Source organism: Nerophis ophidion, linkage group LG02, assembly GCF_033978795.1.
Source record: "Nerophis ophidion isolate RoL-2023_Sa linkage group LG02, RoL_Noph_v1.0, whole genome shotgun sequence".
Lineage (NCBI taxonomy): Eukaryota > Metazoa > Chordata > Actinopteri > Syngnathiformes > Syngnathidae > Nerophis > Nerophis ophidion.
The window spans coordinates 2,807,922-2,829,688 of NC_084612.1; the positions used below are offsets into that span (position 1 = coordinate 2,807,922).

The following is a 21,767-nucleotide window of genomic DNA, read 5'->3' on the forward strand; positions in this document are numbered from 1 at the left end:
TGCACTAATTGTAAGTATATATTGTGTTTTTATGTTGATTTAATAAAAATGAAAAAAAATAAAAAATAATAATATATATATATATATATATATATATATATATATATATATATATATATATATATATATATATATATATAGATTTTTTTTTTTTTCTTTTTTTAATTTTTAATTTTTTTATTTTATTTTAACAAAAATGAATAAAAAATTATTCTGCGGCCCGGTACTCTAAAATAGAAAATTAATATTATTCCATCCATCCATTTCCTACCGCTTATTCCCTTTCGGGGTCGCGGGGGGCGCTGGCGCCTATCTCAGCCACAATCGGGCGGAAGGCAGGGTACACCCTGGACAAGTCGCCCCCTCATCGCAGGGCCAACACAGATAGACAGACAACATTCACACTCACATTCACACACTAGGGCCAATTTTAGTGTTGCCAATCAACCTATCCCCAGGTGCATGTCTTTGGAAGTGGGAGGAAGCCGGAGTACCCGGAGGGAACCCACGCATTCACGGGGAGAACATGCAAACTCCACACAGAAAGATCCCGAGCCTGGATTTGAACCCAGGACTGCAGGAACTTCGTATTGTGAGGCAGACGCACTAACCCCTCTGCCACCGTGAAGCCCATTTAATACTATTGTTTTTTTTATTTAATCAACATAAAAAACACAATATACACTTACAATTAGTGCACCAACCACAAAAACGTCCCTTTTTCATGACAAAAACGTCCCTTTTTCATGACAAAGAAGAAGAAAAAGGACACTCATGTTTACTTTCTCTTCCCACTCTATGCAAAGAGGCAACAGCCAGACAACAAGATGGCGCAACTAAACCTGACAGTTGATGCTTTTACTCTTTTGGCTGTTTGCGTGTCACTCTCACTGATCAGTAATCACTTCCTGTGTTGCTAGGTGACGAGAGAGCAAGTGCCTTGCCTCATGCAACCAAACTTGATTCACCACTTCCGGTTTCTTCCCAAAGAAAACAAAAATAGTTATTAACCGTTTTGTCGAATGCGTTTTTATTGATATCGACTGTGTTGTTAATATTGTTTAATTGTTTTACCCCTTCGGCACTTAGTAGTGGAAGAGAAAAATAATGACTAATCCCGTCCACTTGGTGGCAGTAGTGCACATCATCTCTTATTAAACAAACAACACTTATTGCAAAGAAACAGCAGACTTTCTTACAATTTAAAGTCCTACAGAAATTATATTTTCTTATTTAAACGGGGATAGTAGGTCCATTCTATGTGTCATACTTGATCATTTCGCGATATTGCCATATTTTTGCTGAAAGGATTTAGTAGAGAACATCGATGATTAATTTCGCAACTTTTGGTCGCTAATAAAAAAGCCTTGCCTGTACCGGAAGTAGCAGACAATGTGCGTGTGACGTCACTGGTTGTGGAGCTCCTCACATCCTCACATTGTTTACAATCATGGCCACCAGGAGCGATAGCGATTCGGACCGAGAAAGGGACGATTTCCCCATTAATTTGAGCGAGGATGAATGATTTGTGGATGAGGAAAGTGAAAGTGAAAGACTAGAAGGAAAAAAAAAAAGGAAAAAAAGACGATGGCAGTGGGAGCGATTCAGATGTTATTAGACACATTTACTAGGATAATCCTGGAAAATCCCATATCTACTTATTGTGTTACTAGTGTTTTAGTGAGATTATATAGTCGTACCTGAAAGTCGGAGGGGTGTGGCGACCACCAGTGTCTTCGATGGAAGCCATGTTCCTCAACGACGCAAGGCAGCCGGGCTGAGATTTTTTTTCCCCTCCCTCCTTCACGGTGTAAGCATCCGACGGTCAGGGGCGGCCGTTGAGAGGAGGCAAGAGAGTCAGCAGCTGCAGGAGGTGAGCCACGACGCAAGCTCTCCGCTCATAACTACGGTAAAAGCCGACTTAATACCACCATTTTCTTACCGAAACCTGCCGGTTGACATGTGGTAGGGAACCATGTTCGCTTGACTGCTCTGTTCCATAGTAAAGCTTCACCATCAGCTTTGGGAATGTGAACAAGGAAACACCGGCTGTGTTTGTGTTGCTAAAGGCGGCCGCAATACACCGTTTCCCACCTACATCTTTCTTCTTTGACGTCTCCATTATTAATTGAACACATTGCAAAAGATTCAGCAACACAGACATCCAGAATACTGTGTAATTATGCGATTAAAGCAGACGACTTATAGCTGGGATCGGTGCTGAATCAAAATGTCCGCTACAATCCGTGACGTCACGCGCACGCATCATCATACGCATCATCATATCGTGATGTTTTCAACAGGATACTTTGCGCGAAATTTAAAATAGCAATTTAGTAAACTAACCTGGCCATATTGGCATGTGTTGCAATGTTAATATTTCATCATTGATATACAAACTATCAGACTGCGTGGTCAATAATAGTGGGTTTCAGTAGGCCTTTAATTTCTTAGCATCTTCAATTGCGTTTTTTCTTTATGGTAACACCTGTGGGGGGTCCGACTCCCCCTGCTGGCAGTCAACAGCAGCGAATTCTGCAAAGGGCCACGTTAAATCACTTCATCACCAGCTTCTTCTGTCCCTTCCTCTTCCTGGTTTCTTCCCATGGCGCCGCATCTCTGCAAAAAGTTAGCAGAAAAGCTGGTATCCATTATGTTGCAGACATCCAGCTGAATCATGACGTAGTGCACAACTAGCCGTCCCACCAAGTTCCCACCCTTTCCCGACAAAGGAGCCTGGCGGGTCTTATTTTGGAGGTGCTGCAACCGAGCCTAACTGCAGACATCACATCTTTGTTCTCCACCGCAGATGTTTTTTTTGACACCTTCCCGGCACATTTGCTTACAGTGGAGGTCTAGGGGGTTGTCAAAGATGGCGTGAGGGTGTGCGGCGGTTGGGGGGGAGTCACAGTGCAGAGGAGGAACATTGCGTGCCTGAGAGACACAGCCACAAAACAGGCCGCGGAATTGCTGGTGGGACCACACAGTTTGGTGGCCTCTGATTGGTGTTGGGGGAGGTCACTTCATGGTCACCGGATGATGATGACGTGTTGTCGTCAAACAGGAAAGACAGCAGGTCCATCTCCAGCTTTACGAATGAAGAAATAGATTCTTTATACAGGTGTCAGTTTTTATCACATCAGATTTTTATCTATAAGGAACTGAATTTTTTACCTGTCTATTTGACTATCAAATAGGCCATTATTATATACACATATATATGTATATATATATATTTTTATATATGTGTATATATATTTATATTTATAAATAAATGTGTGTATATATATTTATATCTATAAATATATATGTGTATATATGCATAAAATATATACATATATGTATATATGTATATGTATATATATGTACATGTATATGTATGTATGTATTTATATATGTATATGTATGTGTGTGGGCTTCACGGTGGCAGAGGGGTTAGTGCGTCTGCCTCACAATACGAAGGTCCTGCAGACCTGGGTTCAAATCCAGGCTCGGGATCTTTCTGTGTGGAGTTTGCATGTTCTCCCCGTGAATGCGTGGGTTCCCTCCGGGTACTCCGGCTTCCTCCCACTTCCAAAGACATGCACCTGGGGATAGGTTGATTGGCAACACTAAAAAAAAATTGGCCCTAGTGTGTGAATGTGAGTGTGAATGTTGTCTGTCTATCTGTGTTGGCCCTGCGATGAGGTGGCGACTTGTCCAGGGTGTACCCCGCCTTCCGCCCGACTGTAGCTGAGATAGGCACCAGCGCCCCCCGCGACCCCAAAAGGGAATAAGCGGTAGAAAATGGATGGATGTATGTGTGTATACATATATATATATATATATATATATATATATATATATACCTATACATATATATATATATATATATATATATATATATATATATGTATATAATGTGTGTATATATATGTGTGTGTGTACATATATTCATATATGTATAAAATGTGTATGTATACAAACCCCGTTTCCATACGAGTTGGGAAATAGTGTTAGATGTAAATATAAACGGAATACAATGATTTGCAAATCCTTTTCAACTCATATTCAATTGAATGCACTACAAAGACAATATATTTGATGTTCAAACTCATGAACTTTTTTTTTTGTAAATAATAATTAACTTAGAATTTCGTGGCTGCAACATGTGCCAAAGTAGTTGGGAAAGGGCATGTTCACCACTGTGTTACATCACCATTTGTTTTAACAACAATCAATAAACTTTTGGGAACTGAGGATTGTTGAAGTTTTGAAAGTGGAATTCTTTCCCATTCTTGTTTTATGTAGAGCTTCAGTCGTTCAACAGTCCGGGGTCTCCGCTGTCGTATTTTACGCTTCATAATGCGCCACACATTTTCGATGGGAGACAGGTCTGGACGGCAGGCGGGCAAGGAAAGTACCTCTTCTCTTTTTTTACGAAGCCACGCTGTTGTAACACGTGTTGAATGTGGCTTGGCATTGTCTTGCTGAAATAAGCAGAGGCGTCCATGGAAAAGACGGCGCTTGGATGGCATTATATGTTGTTCCAAAGCCTGTATGTACCTTTCAGCATTAATGGTGCCTTCACAGATGTGTAAGTTACCCAAACAATTTGAAATGTGGACTCGTCAGACCACAAAACACTTTTCCACTTTGCATCAGTCCATCTTAGATGATCTCGGGCCCAGAGACGTCGGCGGCATTTCTGGATGTTGTTGATAAATGGCTTTCGCTTTGCATTGTAGAGCTTTAACTTGCACTTATAGATGTAGCGACGAACTGTATTAAGTGACAGTGTTTTGCTGAAGTGTTCCTGAGCCCATGTGGTGATATCCTTTAGAGATTGATGTCGGTTTTTGATACAGTGCCGTCTGAGGGATCGAAGGTCACGGTCATTCAATGTTGGTTTCCGGCTATGCCGCTTACGTAGAGTGATTTCTCCAGATTCTCTGAACCTTTGATGATATTATGGACCGTAGATGTTGAAATCCCTAAATTTTTTGCAATTGCACTTTGGGAAACGTTGTTCTTAAACTGTTTGACTATTTGCTCACGCAGTTGTGGACAAAGGGGTGTACCTCGTCCCATCCTTTCTTGTCAAAAGACTGAGCATTTTTTGGAAAGCTGTTTTTATACCTAATCAGGGCACGCACCTGTTTCCAATTAGTCTGCACACCTGTGGGATGTTCCAAATAAGTGTTTGATGAGCATTCCTCAACTTTATCAGTATTTATTGCCACCTTTCCCAACTTCTTTGTCACGTGTTGCTGGCATCAAATTCTGAAGTTAATAATTATTTGCAAAAAAAAAAAAATGTTTATCAGTTTGAACATATATGTGTGTGTGTGTGTGTATGTATATATATATATATATATATATATATATATATATATATATATATATATATATATATATATATATATATATATATATATATATATAGATAATATGTATTTTAGGGCTGGGCGGTATATCGATATACACGATACATCACGGGTTTGTCTCTGCGCGGTATAGAAAATGACTATATCGTGATATTCGAGTATACTTTCTCACGCAGTTGCTTTTAGCAGCGGGCATTACACTACAGGCTATTCTCGCTCTTTCCTGTGTCTACTTCTCACAAACAAGCGCACCTTCTTACATACGTCACATACTGTCACGTCATACGTCACATACGTATACGCCCTCGCCCAGCAGAGAGGTAGCAGCGTGGATAACGTCAGCTGAGGTGCGAGTAGTGATACGAGAGAAAGAAGGTACAAATCTGGTAACAAATGAAGGAATAAATAATTCCCAAGAAAAACAGTAGGGGGTCCATCGTCTGGCGGTGATTTGGCTTTTCGCGGGAATATGTCGAACAGACAACCGTAATTTGTCAAATGTGGGGCAAAAAGCGTTGCTACAAAAAGTAGCATTACTTTTAATATGAAGCATCATTTGAAAAGTCTCCTGCTAGAGAATGAAGAGTGCTTACTCCGCAAGTCAACATCTCCATTCGGTGCCACACCAACAAAATGCCGAGGCAACCATTTCCATGACATGAATGTTTGTGCCACTGCCTAATAACTGTTTAATAAATTCAGTTTTGGTCAATTGACTTAGTTGTGAATTCCTTCTCCGCATGGAAGTTTAAAATGGGCATATATTATCAATCAATCAATCAATCAATGTTTATTTATATAGCCCCAAATCACAAATGTCTCAAAGGACTGCACAAATCATTACGACTACAACATCCTCGGAAGAACCCACAAAAGGGCAAGGAAAACTCACACCCAGTGGGCAGGGAGAATTCACATCCAGTGGGACGCAAGTGACAATGCTGACTATGAGAAACCTTGGAGAGGACCTCAGATGTGGGCAACCCCCCCCCTCTAGGGGACCGAAAGCAATGGATGTCGAGCGGGTCTAACATGATACTGTGAAAGTTCAATCCATAGTGGCTCCAAGACAGCAGTGAGAGTCCCGTCCACAGGAAACCATCTCAAGCGGATCAGCAGCGTAAAGATGTCCCCAACCGATACAGGCGAGCGGTCCATCCTGGGTCCCGACGAGCGGTCCATCCTGGGTCTTGACTCTGGACAGTCAGTACTTCATCCATGGTCATCGGACCGGAGACCCCCTCCACAAGGGAGGGGGGGACATAGGAGAAAGAAAAGAAGCGGCAGATCAACTGGTCTAAAAAGGAGGTCTATTTAAAGGCTAGAGTATACAGATGAGTTTTAAGATGAGACTTAAATGCTTCTACTGAGGTAGCATCTCGAACTGAGTACTGGAGCCCGAACGGAAAACGCTCTATAGCCCGCAGACTTTTTTTTTTGAGCTCTAGGAATCACTAATAAGCCGGAGTCTTTTGAACGCAGATTTCTTGCCGGGACATATGGTACAATACAATCGGCAAGATAGGCTGGAGCTAGACCGTGTAGTATTTTATACGTAAGTAGTAAAACCTTAAAGTCACATCTTAAGTGCACAGGAAGCCAGTGCAGGTGAGCCAGTACAGGTATATATGTATGTATATATGTATATAAAGGTATATACAGTACAGGCGTAATATGATCAAACTTTCTTGTTCTTGTCAAAAGTCTAGCAGCCGCATTTTGTACCAACTGTAATCTTTTAATGCTAGACATGGGGAGACCCGAAAATAATACGTTACAGTAATCGAGACGAGACGTAACAAACGCATGGATAATGATCTCGGCGTCTTTAGTGGACAGAATGGAGCGAATTTTAGCGATATTACGGAGATGAAAGAAGGCCGTTTTAGTAACGCTTTTAATGTGTGACTCAAAGGAGAGAGTTGGGTCGAAGATAATACCCAGATTTTTTACAGAGTCACCTTGTTTTATTATTTGGTTGTCAAATGTTAAAGTTGTATTATTAAATAGAGGTCGGTGTCTAGCAGGACCGATAATCAGCATTTCCGTTTTTTTGGCATTAAGTTGCAAAAAGTTAGCGGACATCCATTGTTTAATTATGCAGTATAAACAAGAATGTTTTAATGTAGACACATAAAATCATCATACTGCTGTGATTTTACGTATCAAGTGTTAATTCAAGACTAAGGCAAAATATTGAGATATATATCATGTATCGCGATATGACCTAAAAATATCGAGATATTAAAAAAAGGACATATCGCCCAGCCCTACTGACAATAACTATTTTCTGCAGGTTTAGTGCCAGGAAGTTGTGGCTGTGGTATTACTGGTCTTGGTGGGGACAAGCGGGCACCTTGGAAAACTTATAGGCCACTTTGGTCTGACTAGGTTCCGTTTAAAAAAAACAACAACAAAAAAAAAACTGCCATACTCTCAATGTTAATGTGTGTGTGAATGGGTGAATGTGGAAGTAGTGTCAAAGCGCTTTGAGTACCTTGAAGGTAGAAAAGCGCTATACAAGTATAAGCCATTTATATCTGAAGACAGCGATTACAAAAAGATGCTAGATTTGTTGCTAGTTGTTTTTAATAAAAAGTCACTAAAAGTCTCTTCGACACTTGAACAATTCTCATTGTACACTAAGCAGCAACAACTGAAAATATAGCAAAAGGATGTTATATGAACATATACTGTATGTTAATACTAGAGATGTCCGATAATGGCTTTTTTACAGATGTCCGATATTCCGATATTGTCCAACTCTTAATTACCGATTCCGATATCAACCGATACCGATATGTACAGTCGTGGAATGAACACATTATTATGCCTAATTTTGTTGTGATGCCCTGCTGGATGCATTAAACAATGTACTAATGTTTTCCAAAATAAATCAACTCAAGTGATGGAAAAAAATGCCAACATGGCACTGCCATATTTATTATTGAAGTCACAAAGTGCTTTTTTTTTTTTTTTGAACATGCCTCAAAACAGCAGCTTTGAATTTGGGACATGATCTCCCTGAGAGAGCATGAGGAGGTTCAGGTGGGTGGGGTTGGAGGGGGCAGGGTTGAGGTGGGGCGGTAGCGGGAGGGGTGTATATTGTAGCGTCCCGGAAGAGTTAGTGCCGCAAGGGGATCCTTGGTATTTGTTCTGTTGTGTTTATGTTGTGTTACGGTGCGGATGTTCTCCCGAAATGTGTTTGTCATTCTTGTTTGGTGTGGGTTCACAGTGTGGCGCTTATTTGTAACAGTGTTAAAGTTGTTTCTACGGCCACCCTCAGTGTGACCTGTATGGCTGTTGAACAAGTATACGTTGCATTAATATGTGCGCGTGAGAAGTTGTAGATATCATGTGACGGGGCTGGTAACCAAAGGCAGTTCCTTTAAGGATTATTGGTGCTCTGTACCTCTCTCTCTGTCCGTGTGCTCAGCGGCGTTTTAAAGAGTCATACATTTTACATATTGAAATTGCCGATACCGATAACTATGAAACCGATACCGATAATTTCCGATATTACATTTTAAAGCATTTATCGGCTGATAATATCGACAGTCCGATATTATCAGACTTCCCTAGTTAATACTAATTAATAACACAGATTTGTTTTAAATGTACAGTCCACATACCTTTTTGAGCCTTTTGAAAGAAAGTCATATCAGAGCAAATTTTGCAAGTTATACAACGGTCAATCAATCAATCAATCAATGTTTATTTATATAGCCCCAAATCACAAATGTCTCAAAGGACTGCACAAATCATTACGACTACAACATCCTCGGAAGAACCCACAAAAGGGCAAGGAAAACTCACACCCAGGGGGCAGGGAGAATTCACATCCAGTGGGACGCCAGTGACAATGCTGACTATGAGAAACCTTGGAGAGGACCTCAGATGTGGGCAACCCCCCCCCTCTAGGGGACCGAAAGCAATGGATGTCGAGCGGGTCTAACATGATACTGTGAAAGTTCAATCCATAGTGGCTCCAAGACAGCAGTGAGAGTCCCGTCCACAGGAAACCATCTCAAGCGGATCAGCAGCGTAGAGATGTCCCCAACCGATACAGGCGAGCGGTCCATCCTGGGTCCCGACGAGCGGTCCATCCTGGGTCTCGACTCTGGACAGTCAGTACTTCATCCATGGTCATCGGACCGGACCCCCTCCACAAGGGAGGGGGGGACATAGGAGAAAGAAAAGAAGCGGCAGATCAACTGGTCTAAAAAGGAGGTCTATTTAAAGGCTAGAGTATACAGATGAGTTTTAAGATGAGACTTAAATGCTTCTACTGAGGTAGCATCTCGAACTGTTACCGGGAGGGCATTCCAGAGTACTGGAGCCCGAACGGAAAACGCTCTATAGCCCGCAGACTTTTTTTGAGCTCTAGGAATCACTAATAAGCCGGAGTCTTTTGAACGCAGAACGGTGTCATGATGACCACGCCCATAACCACGCCCCTTGGCAATCTAGGGGAAACTCCGGATTTAACTGTTCTTAGAGAGAACTGTTGTATTCATATCACATTGACGGCCTTAGACCCAATGCTATGTGTTCAAGGTTCTGGTTTTCCCCATCTGTGTAACAAAGTAAAGTCTCCCGATAATTAAGAATAAATGAATGAAAAGAAAGGCAGCGTGTGTTGCATCAATCAGCGTCCCTCAAACGCCACATCACATGACTTCACTCGGAGTCCTGTTTCAACACAGACCACCCTTGGCTGACACTGGTGCATGACCTCATCAGCAGTCCTCGTTTATTCGCTCCTCGGCCTCACTTTCTCCATTGGTTTTGTTGTAGTTCTCAATCAGAACATCTCAAAAGTCTCCCTCACACTTTCAGCATCTTTCTTTTTTTTTTTAACTCAAGGCTTCTGCCAGGTTGGATGTGATGTATTGTACAAAACTACTGTAGATTCAGTTGTAGTGCTCTTACCGGGAGGGACCCCCCCCCTTAGTTATTATACCAGATTGAGCAATTTGTGCTCTCAGCGGGGATGCTTGTAGTTCTGTGGCTCTGTGCCGATCTCAGAAAGCGCTAACTCAGCCAGCAAGAATCCTACCTAGCCTATATTTTCATCAAAAATGACTTTCTATCAAACTTTGTTTTGAGTTTTGTGAGATGAAAGGAGTTGTTTTTGCACTTTCTGGTGCTTTATTTGATTATTTTGGCAGTGAAGGATACATTGAAATCCAGCAGGTGGGCATCCGTTAAGGTCTGTCATTTGTAATCCAAATTAAAGACTTATTTAAGGTTCTGGCAAAGGTTTCTTCCGTTCTTAAAAACCGCTGCTAACAAGTCAATGACTGTATTTTACGGACCATAGGGCGCACTGGATTATACGGCGCACTGCCAATGAGCGGGTCTAGTCAGGTCGATTTTCATACAAAAAAGTGCACTGGATTATAGAGTGCATTAAAGGGCTCATATTTTAAAAAAATATATATTTTATATAATTTTTTAAAAATTTCATATTCATATTTTTTTTAATCTAAATTGAAAAAACTTCCTTGTGGTCTACATAACATGTAATGGTGGTTATTTGGTCAAAATGTAGCATAGATAGTTTTACAGACCATCTTGAAGCCGCTAGTGTCATTTCCGGGCCGGGTTTGGCCCCCTGGCCGACAGTTGAATAGCCCTGTTGTAGGCTTTTAAAACACTGCTGTACAAATCCTGGTGTTTCAGGTGGATGATTAGGTGCGTTGCAGCGTCAATGCGTTGAAGGCAGAGATTGTCTGAATAACGACTTGGCCAATATTTCGGCAAATATAGGTATCAGCCTTTACATATATATATGTATGTATGTACATATATATGTATGTGTTTGTGTGTATATATATATATATATATATATGACTTGATTGGATTATCCAGAGAATAGTGCTCGATACCGTGGTAGAGCGCAATATGTATGTGTGGGGAAAAATCACAAGACTACTTCATCTCTACAGAACTGTTTCATGAGGGGTTCCCTCAATCATCAGAATTGCAGAATTCTACAGAACTCAGCAAGCACATTTGGAACCTCAAAGACAATAATGTTAAATATTCAATAACATGGCAAATTCTTGCATCCAGCACACCTTACAACACTGGTAATACAAGATGCAACCTATGCTTAAAAGAGAAACTGTTTATTATATATCATCCAGATCTATCATCCCTCAACAAGCGCAGTGAAATCATTTCAACATGCCGCCACAGACGGAAACACCTCCTAGGTAACACATGAGCCAATCACCATGCCCCTACGCCTGCCTGTACCCACCCACTCTGTGCCCTATATAAACCATTGTATGTGAATGCTTCCATTAAAATCTCCTGATGATTGAGGGAACCCCTCATGAAACAGATCTGTAGAGATGAAGTAGTCTTATGATTTTTCCCACACACACACACACATATATTTATATTTATATATATATATATATATATCCATAAACTGTTACATAAACTGTTAAAAAACATGAAATTGAGTAGATGGCAAGTTATTGTAATTGTAGAGAAATCCCATGTTTTTATTAATTTTCCCCAGGAGATTTCCCATATTGTGAAGTGCAAATGTTGATCCTCCTCTTAGACACACGTAATTACGTTTTTTTTGTCTTTTTAAAATCTCCTTATGTTTTTGGTGCTAAATTAACCACAACATTAGCGCCACATAAAACGTTGTCGCTACTGGTCCGACGTTTAAAAAAAAAAAAAAGGTTGAAAAAGTACTTTAGGCTTCGTCCAGTTGTTGCCTAACTCAGTGATTGTAAAACTATTGTACGTGGGCTCCACCTAGTGGTACGACAAAGAACCACTTGATTAAAGTACAGTGTTTTATTTTCCTATATTCAAACAAAGTTTTACTGTTCAAACTGTGTGTAATGTTAGATATGCTTGTTAAATAAAACCTCTGCCTTGTTTTTATTGAGTACTTAGGCCTACTGCACTACTGTATGTTGGCCATTATGGTGGTACTTGGAGAGCCAAGTTTTTTCTGAGGTGGTACTTGGTGAAAAAAGTTCAAGAACCATTGGCCTGACCTATACTGCTCATGTTTAGCTAACTTTTACTGAATATGAATATCAGCTCCAAGTATCGGTTATCGGCCTTCTTCACTACCGATAATCAGTATGAGCCATGAGAAAAAATATCGGTTGCTCTCTTTTAATCCATCCATCCATCCATCCGTCTTCTTCCGCTTATCCGAGGTCGGGTCGCGGGGGCAGCAGCCTAAGCAGGGAAGCCCAGACTTTCCTCTCCTCAGCCACTTCGTCCACTGATCTCTAGTTGAAGGGCAATGTTTTTTTCCCCCCACCTGCAAAATAGTCGCAGAACATTTAGGGCAAAAAGCAGGCACAATGTCTTCTTCTGAAACAGTGAAGAAGCCCCACACGATGATCGCCATATTTGTTTACAATGAGCTCGGGGAAAGTTTATGAGTTAACGGCAAAAAAGGAGCACTTGATTTGCTCACCATAACCCACCTAAAACACAGTATTCACCGTGCACCCCTAATTGTTTAAAAAATGTCTTTAATCTTGTGTCCTATTTGAAAATCTATTTTTTTAAATGTGGAAAAAAATAATGGATAAAGATGGCCAGAAAAATCTATTCTTTTTATATATTAAATTTACACTCCTGCGCGCGTTCTGAGGTCCGAGAGCCAACTCCAGCTCGTCGTGCCCAAAACTAGACTTAAAACCAAGGGTAGACAGGGCCTTCTCTGTGGTCGGCCCTAAGCTCTGGAACACTCTGCCCCTCCATGATACAACTGCTCCCACAGTGGAGTGTTTTAAGTCTCGTCTAACATTTGACAACCAAACAATTAAACAAGGCGACACGGTAAAGAATCTGGGTATTATCTTCGACCCAACTCTCTCCTTTGAGGCACACATTAAAAGCGTTACTAAAACGGCCTTCTTTCATCTCCGTAACATTGCTAAAATTCGCTCCATTCTGTCCACTAAAGACGCTGAGATCATTATCCATGCGTTTGTTACGTCTCGCCTCGATTACTGTAACGTATTATTTTGGGGTCTCCCCATGTCTAGCATTAAAAGATTACAGTTGGTACAAAATGCGGCTGCTAGACTTTTGACAAGAACAAGAAAGTTTGATCACATTACGCCTGTACTGTATATACCTTTATATACATATATACATACATATATACCTATACTGTATATACCTTTATATACATATATACATACATATATACCTGTACTGGCTCACCTGCACTGGCTTCCTGTGCACTTAAGATGTGACTTTAAGGTTTTACTACTTACGTATAAAATACTACACGGTCTAGCTCCATCTTATCTTGCCGATTGTATTGTACCATATGTCCCGGCAAGAAATCTGCGTTCAAAGGACTCCGGCTTATTAGTGATTCCCAAAGCCCAAAAAAAGTCTGCGGGCTGTAGAGCGTTTTCCATTCGGGCTCCAGTACTCTGGAATGCCCTCTCGGTAACAGTTCGAGATGCTACCTCAGTAGAAGCATTTAAGTCTCACCTTAAAACTCATTTGTATACTCTAGCCTTTAAATAGACTCCCTTTTTAGACCAGTTGATCTGCCGTTTCTTTTCTTTTTCTTCTATGTCCCACTCTCCCTTGTGGAGGGGGTCCGGTCCGATCCGGTGGCCATGTACTGCTCGCCTGTGTATCGGCTGGGGAAATCTCTGCGCTGCTGGTCCGCCTACGCTTGGGATGGTTTCCTGCTGGCTCCGCTGTGAACGGGACTCTCGCTGCTGTGTCTTGGATCCTCTTTGGACTGGACTCTCGCGACTGTGTTGTATCCATTATGGATTGAACTTTCACAGTATCATGTTAGATCCGCTCGACATCCATTGCTTTCCTCCTCTCCAAGGTTCTCATAGTCATCATTGTCACCGACGTCCCACTGGGTGTGAGTTTTCCTTGCCCTTATGTGGGCCTACCGAGGATGTCGTGGTGGTTTGTGCAGCCCTTTGAGACACTAGTGATTTAGGGCTATATAAGTAAACATTGATTGATGGTCATAAGAACCACTTTTATTCCTTGGCTTTTAACACTACGTGAGTTGTGTGGTCCATCCATCCATCCATCTTCTTCCACTTATCCGAGGTCGGGTCGCGGGGGCAACAGCCTAAGCAGGGAAACCCAGACTTCCCTCTCCCCAGCCACTTCGTCTAGCTCTTCCCGGGGGATCCCGAGGCGTTCCCAGGCCAGCCGGGAGACATAGTCTTCCCAACGTGTCCTGGGTCTTCCCCGTGGCCTCCTGCCGGTTGGACGTGCCCTAAACACCTCCCTAGGGAGGCGTTCGGGTGGCATCCTGACCAGATGCCCGAACACCTTCATCTGGCTCCTCTCGATGTGGAGGAGCAGCGGCTTTTCTTTGAGTTCCTCCCGGATGGCAGAGCTTCTCACCCTATCTCTAAGGGAGAGACCCAAACTCATTTGGGCCGCTTGTACCCGTGATCTTGTCCTTTCGGTCATGACCCAAAGCTCATGACCATAGGTGAGGATGGGAACGTAGATCGACCGGTAAATTGAGAGCTTTGCCTTCCGGCTCAGCTCCTTCTTCACCACAACGGATCGATACAACGTCCGCATTACTGAAGACGCCGCACCGATCCGCCTGTCGATCTCACCATCCACTCTTCCCTCACTCGTGAACAAGACTCCTAGGTACTTGAACTCCTCCACTTGGGGCAGGGTCTCCTCCCCAACCCGGAGATGGCATTCCACCCTTTTCCGGGCGAGAACCATGGACTCGGACTTGGAGGTGCTGATTCTCATTCCGGTCGCTTCACACTCGGCTGCGAACCGATCCAGTGAGAGCTGAAGATCCCGGCCAGATGTGTGGTCCTCTGTGTTTTTGGTGTTTTTTTTTATTTTGATTGTTTTAATTCATATATTTTTTTATATTGTTTTATATTGTTTTTATTTTTTAATCCATCATTAGTGGAGCAAAGGATACTATTTGAATATTGTTTTTAATTTTGTTGTGCAGCACTTTGTTGTTTAAATGTGCTATACAAATAAAGTGGATTGGATTGGATTGGAAGTTTTTGGTGAAGTGGAAATAAAATCGCCAAAACAAAATCCCAAACTTAAAGATATCAATTTTGTCTGGATGTCCTAATGTTCATCTGATCTAACAGACGTGTAGCATCCTTTTAAGTACGACTTTGTCCGTGTCGCTATTTAACGTTTCTCTTGTCTTCTCACCATCAGAGTGCCCGGAGAAGTGTGAGCGGCGGGCGTGCACGACGGGGGGCGAGTGCTGCCACCCTCAGTGCCTGGGCAGCTGCAGCGTCCCGGGAGACGACACAGCCTGTGCCACGTGCGTGCACTACTACCACCGGGGCCGCTGTGTTGCCGACTGCCCCGCCGGCACCTACAAGTTTGAGGGCTGGCGTTGCATCAGCGCCGAGCTCTGCTCCAAGGTCCACCTGCCCGACTACGACAGCTTCGTCATCCACGAGGGAGAGTGCATGACCGAGTGTCCCTCTGGATACACGCGGCCCTCGCTCGACAGGTGAGCCTGGGTGGGGGAAGCTTTTTTTTGTTAAAAAGTGGGGCGTATAAGAACTAGTGATGGGATGGGCAGTTCTTTTGACTGTACTGAATCACCAGAATCAGTTCCTTAAATTGACTCGTTCAAAAGATTCGTTCACCGAATCACTTCTGCAGCAGCAGTTCTGTGTGCAGGTCGGCGAATCATGAGTCAGTCAGTAACAGCTTCCCCAGCGGCAGATCTCGCTGTGTGTGAATCTGACAACATAATAACAATATATTTAAAAATTTGCTACAAATATTATTATCTTTTTTTTCCTTCTTCTTTTTTTTGTGTCCTCTCCATGAAGTGTCCATGACATTTTAAAATGGATCTGAAAACAAAATTAAAAAAAATAAAAAAAATTTTAAAGTGGTAAATATTACATACAAATTTAGAAATGGTATTATTATTTTTACATTTTAACATTTGACTCGACGACAAAATTGAAATATATTCTTAAATGTGTTTGAAATGCAATTATTTTCTACATTATTACATTACATTTATATGGGGCGGCATAGCTCAGTTGGTAGAGCGGCCGTGCCAGCAACTTGAGGGTTGCAGGTTCGATTCCCGCTTCTGCCATTCTAGTCACTGCCGTTGTGTCCTTGGGCAAGACACTTTACCCACCTGCTCCCAGTGCCACCCACACTGGTTTAAATGTAACTTAGATATTGGGTTTCACTATGTAAAGCGCTTTGAGTCACTCGAGAAAAGCGCTATATAAATATAATTCACTTACATTTATTTTAACAATTCATACTGGATCTGACAAGATAGAAAAAACGATTCTAAAATGTTTTACAAGTTTTCTTTTTTCACATTAGATTTTATTATTTTAACATGTAATGTTTCTAACAAAACATACATGTATTAAAAATGTAATAAAAATCACTCTTCCTTTTATATCACTTCCAATGTGTTTTTTTTTTTTTTTAGACAATTATGATCACTCTAAAAGCGGTATCTAATAAACACGATATGAAAAATAGAATCAAAAAATGTGTGCAGGTCGGCGAATCATGAGTCAGTCAGTAACAGCTTCCCCAGCGGCAGATCTCGCTGTGTGTGAATCTGACAACATAATAACAATATATTTAAAAATTTGCTACAAATATTATTATCTTTTTTTTCCTTCTTCTTTTTTTTGTGTCCTCTCCATGAAGTGTCCATGACATTTTAAAATGGATCTGAAAACAAAATTAAAAAAAATAAAAAAAATTTTAAAGTGGTAAATATTACATACAAATTTAGAAATGGTATTATTATTTTTACATTTTAACATTTGACTCGACGACAAAATTGAAATATATTCTTAAATGTGTTTGAAATGCAATTATTTTCTACATTATTACATTACATTTATATGGGGCGGCACAGCTCAGTTGGTAGAGTGGCCGTGCCAGCAACTTGAGGGTTGCAGGTTCGATTCCCGCTTCCGCCATCCTAGGCACTGCCGTTGTGTCCTTGGGCAAGACACTTTACCCACCTGCTCCCAGTGCCACCCACACTGGTTTAAATGTAACTTAGATATTGGGTTTCACTATGTAAAGCGCTTTGAGTCACTCGAGAAAAGCGCTATATAAATATAATTCACTAATTCACTTACATTTATTTTTACAATTCATACTGGATCTGACAAGATAGAAAAAACGATTCTAAAATGTTTTACAAGTTTTCTTTTTTCACATTAGATTTTATTATTTTAACATGTAATGTTTCTAACAAAACATACATGTATTAAAAATGTCATAAAAATCACTCTTCCTTTTATATCACTTCCAATGTGTTTTTTTTTTTTTTTAGACAATTATGATCACTCTAAAAGCGGTATCTAATAAACACGATATGAAAAATAGAATCAAAAAATGTGTGCAGGTCGGCGAATCATGAGTCAGTCAGTAACAGCTTCCCCAGCGGCAGATCTCGCTGTGTGTGAATCTGACAACATAATAACAATATATTTAAAAATTTGCTACAAATATTGTTATCTTTTTTTTCCTTCTTCTTTTTTTTGTGTCCTCTCCATGAAGTGTCCATGACATTTTAAAATGGATCTGAAAACAAAATTAAAAAAAAAAAAAATAAGTTTTTTAAAGTGGTAAATATTACATACAAATTTAGAAATGGTATTATTATTTTTACATTTTAACATTTGACTCGACGACAAAATTGAAATATATTCTTAAATGTGTTTGAAATGCAATTATTTTCTACATTATTACATTACATTTATATGGGGCGGCACAGCTCAGTTGGTAGAGTGGCCGTGCCAGCAACTTGAGGGTTGCAGGTTCGATTCCCGCTTCCGCCATCCTAGGCACTGCCGTTGTGTCCTTGGGCAAGACACTTTACCCACCTGCTCCCAGTGCCACCCACACTGGTTTAAATGTAACTTAGATATTGGGTTTCACTATGTAAAGCGCTTTGAGTCACTCGAGAAAAGCGCTATATAAATATAATTCACTAATTCACTTACATTTATTTTTACAATTCATACTGGATCTGACAAGATAGAAAAAACGATTCTAAAATGTTTTACAAGTTTTCTTTTTTCACATTAGATTTTATTATTTTAACATGTAATGTTTCTAACAAAACATACATGTATTAAAAATGTCATAAAAATCACTCTTCCTTTTATATCACATCCAATGTGTTTTTTTTTAGACAATTATGATCACTCTAAAAGCGGTATCTAATAAACACGATATGAAAAATAGAATCAAAAAATGTGTGCAGGTCGGCGAATCATGAGTCAGTCAGTAACAGCTTCCCCAGCGGCAGATCTCGCTGTGTGTGAATCTGACAACATAATAACAATATATTTAAAAATTTGCTACAAATATTGTTATCTTTTTTTTCCTTCTTCTTTTTTTTGTGTCCTCTCCATGAAGTGTCCATGACATTTTAAAATGGATCTGAAAAAAAAAAAATTTAAAAAAAAAAGTTTTTTAAAGTGGTCAATATTACATACAAATTTAGAAATGGTATTATTATTTTTACATTTTAACATTTCACTCGACGACAAAATTGAAATATATTCTTAAATGTGTTTGAAATGCAATTATTTTCTACATTATTACATTACATTTAAATGGGGCGGCATAGCTCAGTTGGTAGAGCGGCCGTGCCAGCAACTAGAGGGTTGCAGGTTCGATTCCCGCTTCCGCCATCCTAGTCACTGCTGTTGTGTCCTTGGGCAAGACACTTTACCCACCTGCTCCCAGTGCCACCCACACTGGTTTAAATGTAACTTAGATATTGGGTTTCACTATGTAAAGCGCTTTGAGTCACTCGAGAAAAGCGCTATATAAATATAATTCACTAATTCACTTACATTTGTTTTAACAATTCATACTGGATCTGACAAGATAGAAAAAACGATTCAAAAATGTTTTACAAGTTTTCTTTTTTCACATTAGATTTTATTATTTTAACATGTAATGTTTCTAACAAAACATACATGTATTAAAAATGTAATAAAAATCACTCTTCCTTTTATATCACATCCAATGTGTTTTTTTTAGACAATTATGATCACTCTAAAAGCGGTATCTAATAAACACGATATGAAAAATAGAATCAAAAAATGTGTGCAGGTCGGCGAATCATGAGTCAGTCAGTAACAGCTTCCCCAGCGGCAGATCTCGCTGTGTGTGAATCTGACAACATAATAACAATATATTTAAAAATTTGCTACAAATATTATCTTTTTTTTCCTTCTTCTTTTTTTTGTGTCCTCTCCATGAAGTGTCCATGACATTTTAAAATGGATCTGAAAACAAAATTAAAAAAAAAAAAAAAAAGTTTTTTAAAGTGGTAAATATTACATACAAACTTAGAAATGGTATTATTATTTTTACATTTTAACATTTCACTCGACGACAAAATTGAAATATATTCTTAATTGTGTTTGAAATGCAATTATTTTCTACATTATTACATTACATTTATATAGGGCGACACAGCTCAGTTGGTAGAGTGGCCGTGCCAGCAACTTGAGGGTTGCAGGTTCGATTCCCGCTTCCGCCATCCTAGTCACTGCCGTTGTGTCCTTGGGCAAGACACTTTACCCACCTGCTCCCAGTGCCACCCACACTGGTTTAAATGTAACTTAGATATTGGGTTTCACTATGTAAAGCGCTTTGAGTCACTCGAGAAAAGCGCTATATAAATATAATTCACTAATTCACTTACATGTATTTTTACAATTCATACTGGATCTGACAAGATAGAAAAAACGATTCTAAAATGTTTTACAAGTTTTCTTTTTTCACATTAGATTTTATTATTTTAACATGTAATGTCTCTAACAAAACATACATGTATTAAAAATGTAATAAAAATCACTCTTCCTTTTATATCACATCCAATGTGTTTTTTTTTAGACAATTATGATCACTCTAAAAGCGGTATCTAATAAACACGATATGAAAAATAGAATAAAAAAATGTGTGCAGGTCGGCGAATCATGAGTCAGTCAGCGGCAGATCTCGCTGTGTGTCAGTTCGCCCACGACACAAGCCCTCAGCACCCTATGAGCGACGCGCGCAGTGACTGAACGAGATCCTCCATGTTATGTCATCTTCCACTTCTCTGTGTCAGTACGTCCGCGAACGTGATTCACGTGATTCGTGCCAGTTCCACTCAGACCGGCATGGTCGCGGCGGAGCTCAACTGAACTGAGAAAGGAACGAATCAGTTCATGAAGTGATTTGGTTCAGTACGTTCACTCAAATGATTTCTTCGTTTGAACGAATCGTTCGCGAGCGACACAACACTAATAAGAACCGGGTTACCACTACTTCTTTTATAAGAAGAATGCATTGATAATAATATTTGCAAAATCAATAACTGATTTCCACTGAAAGTAAAATACAATGGAAGCCCAATTAACAATTAATTGGTTCTTTAACAGCAGGGGTCCCCAAACTACGGCCAGCGTCCAAAATCCGGCCCGCGGGAAGTCCCAAGTTAAAAAAAAAGTCCCAAGTAAAAAAAAAAAAAAATTTACAATTCCAATTATTATTTTTTTTTAATCTGTCCTTTCTAATCCATTTTCCACCGCTTGTTACTCTCATTGTCTCCTAGCTGCTCAGGTAAATCACATGTTTCCATCGATAACGTGACATCATTGCCGCAGCGTCAGGCGAGCATGCACCAAGTGCGCGCTATTTCAGTCAATTAGTGCGCGAGGAATATATATATATATATATATATATATATATATATACATATATATGCAGTGTATATATATATATATTTATATATATATATCGTGATATATATTGATACTGTTACAGACTGGTTAATCAAAGAATGGGGCGGCCATTTTGGTAGTTTTCCCCTTCAAAGTCCAACAATTTTTTTCAAACAGGCAGAAAATGCGGGGCTTCACGGTGGCAGAGGGGTTAGTGCGTCTGCCTCACAATACGAAGGTCCTGCAGTCCTGGGTTCAAATCCAGGCTCGGGATCTTTCTGTGTGGAGTTTGCATGTTCTCCCCGTGAATGCGTGGGTTCCCTCCGGGTACTCCGGCTTCCTCCCACCTCCAAAGACATGCACCTGGGGATAGGTTGATTGGCAACACTAAATTGGCCCTAGTGTGTGAATGTGAGTGTGAATGTTGTCTGTCTATCTGTGTTGGCCCTGCGATGAGGTGGCGACTTGTCCAGGGTGTACCCTGCCTTCCGCCCGATTATAGCTGAGATAGGCGCCAGCGCCACCCGCGACCCCAAAAGGGAATAAGCGGTAGAAAATGGATGGATGGATATATATATAACCATCCATCCATCCATCTTCTTCCGCTTATCCGAGGTCGGGTTGCGGGGGCAACAGCCTAAGCAGGGAAACCCAGACTTCCCTCTCC

At 40.4% G+C, this 21,767-nt stretch overlaps 1 protein-coding gene across 4 annotated transcripts in view; it reads left to right on the top strand.

Annotated features, from left to right (window-relative positions):
• Window positions 1-21,767, top strand: part of LOC133535973 (insulin-like growth factor 1 receptor) — a 203,526-nt gene that overhangs the window by 108,623 nt on the left and 73,136 nt on the right. For all 4 annotated transcript variants that reach the window (XM_061876091.1, XM_061876107.1, XM_061876116.1 and 1 more), the window contains one exon: window positions 15,573-15,876. In XM_061876091.1, coding sequence (XP_061732075.1) covers window positions 15,573-15,876 — 304 coding nt within the window. The remainder of the gene's footprint in view (window positions 1-15,572; window positions 15,877-21,767) is intronic.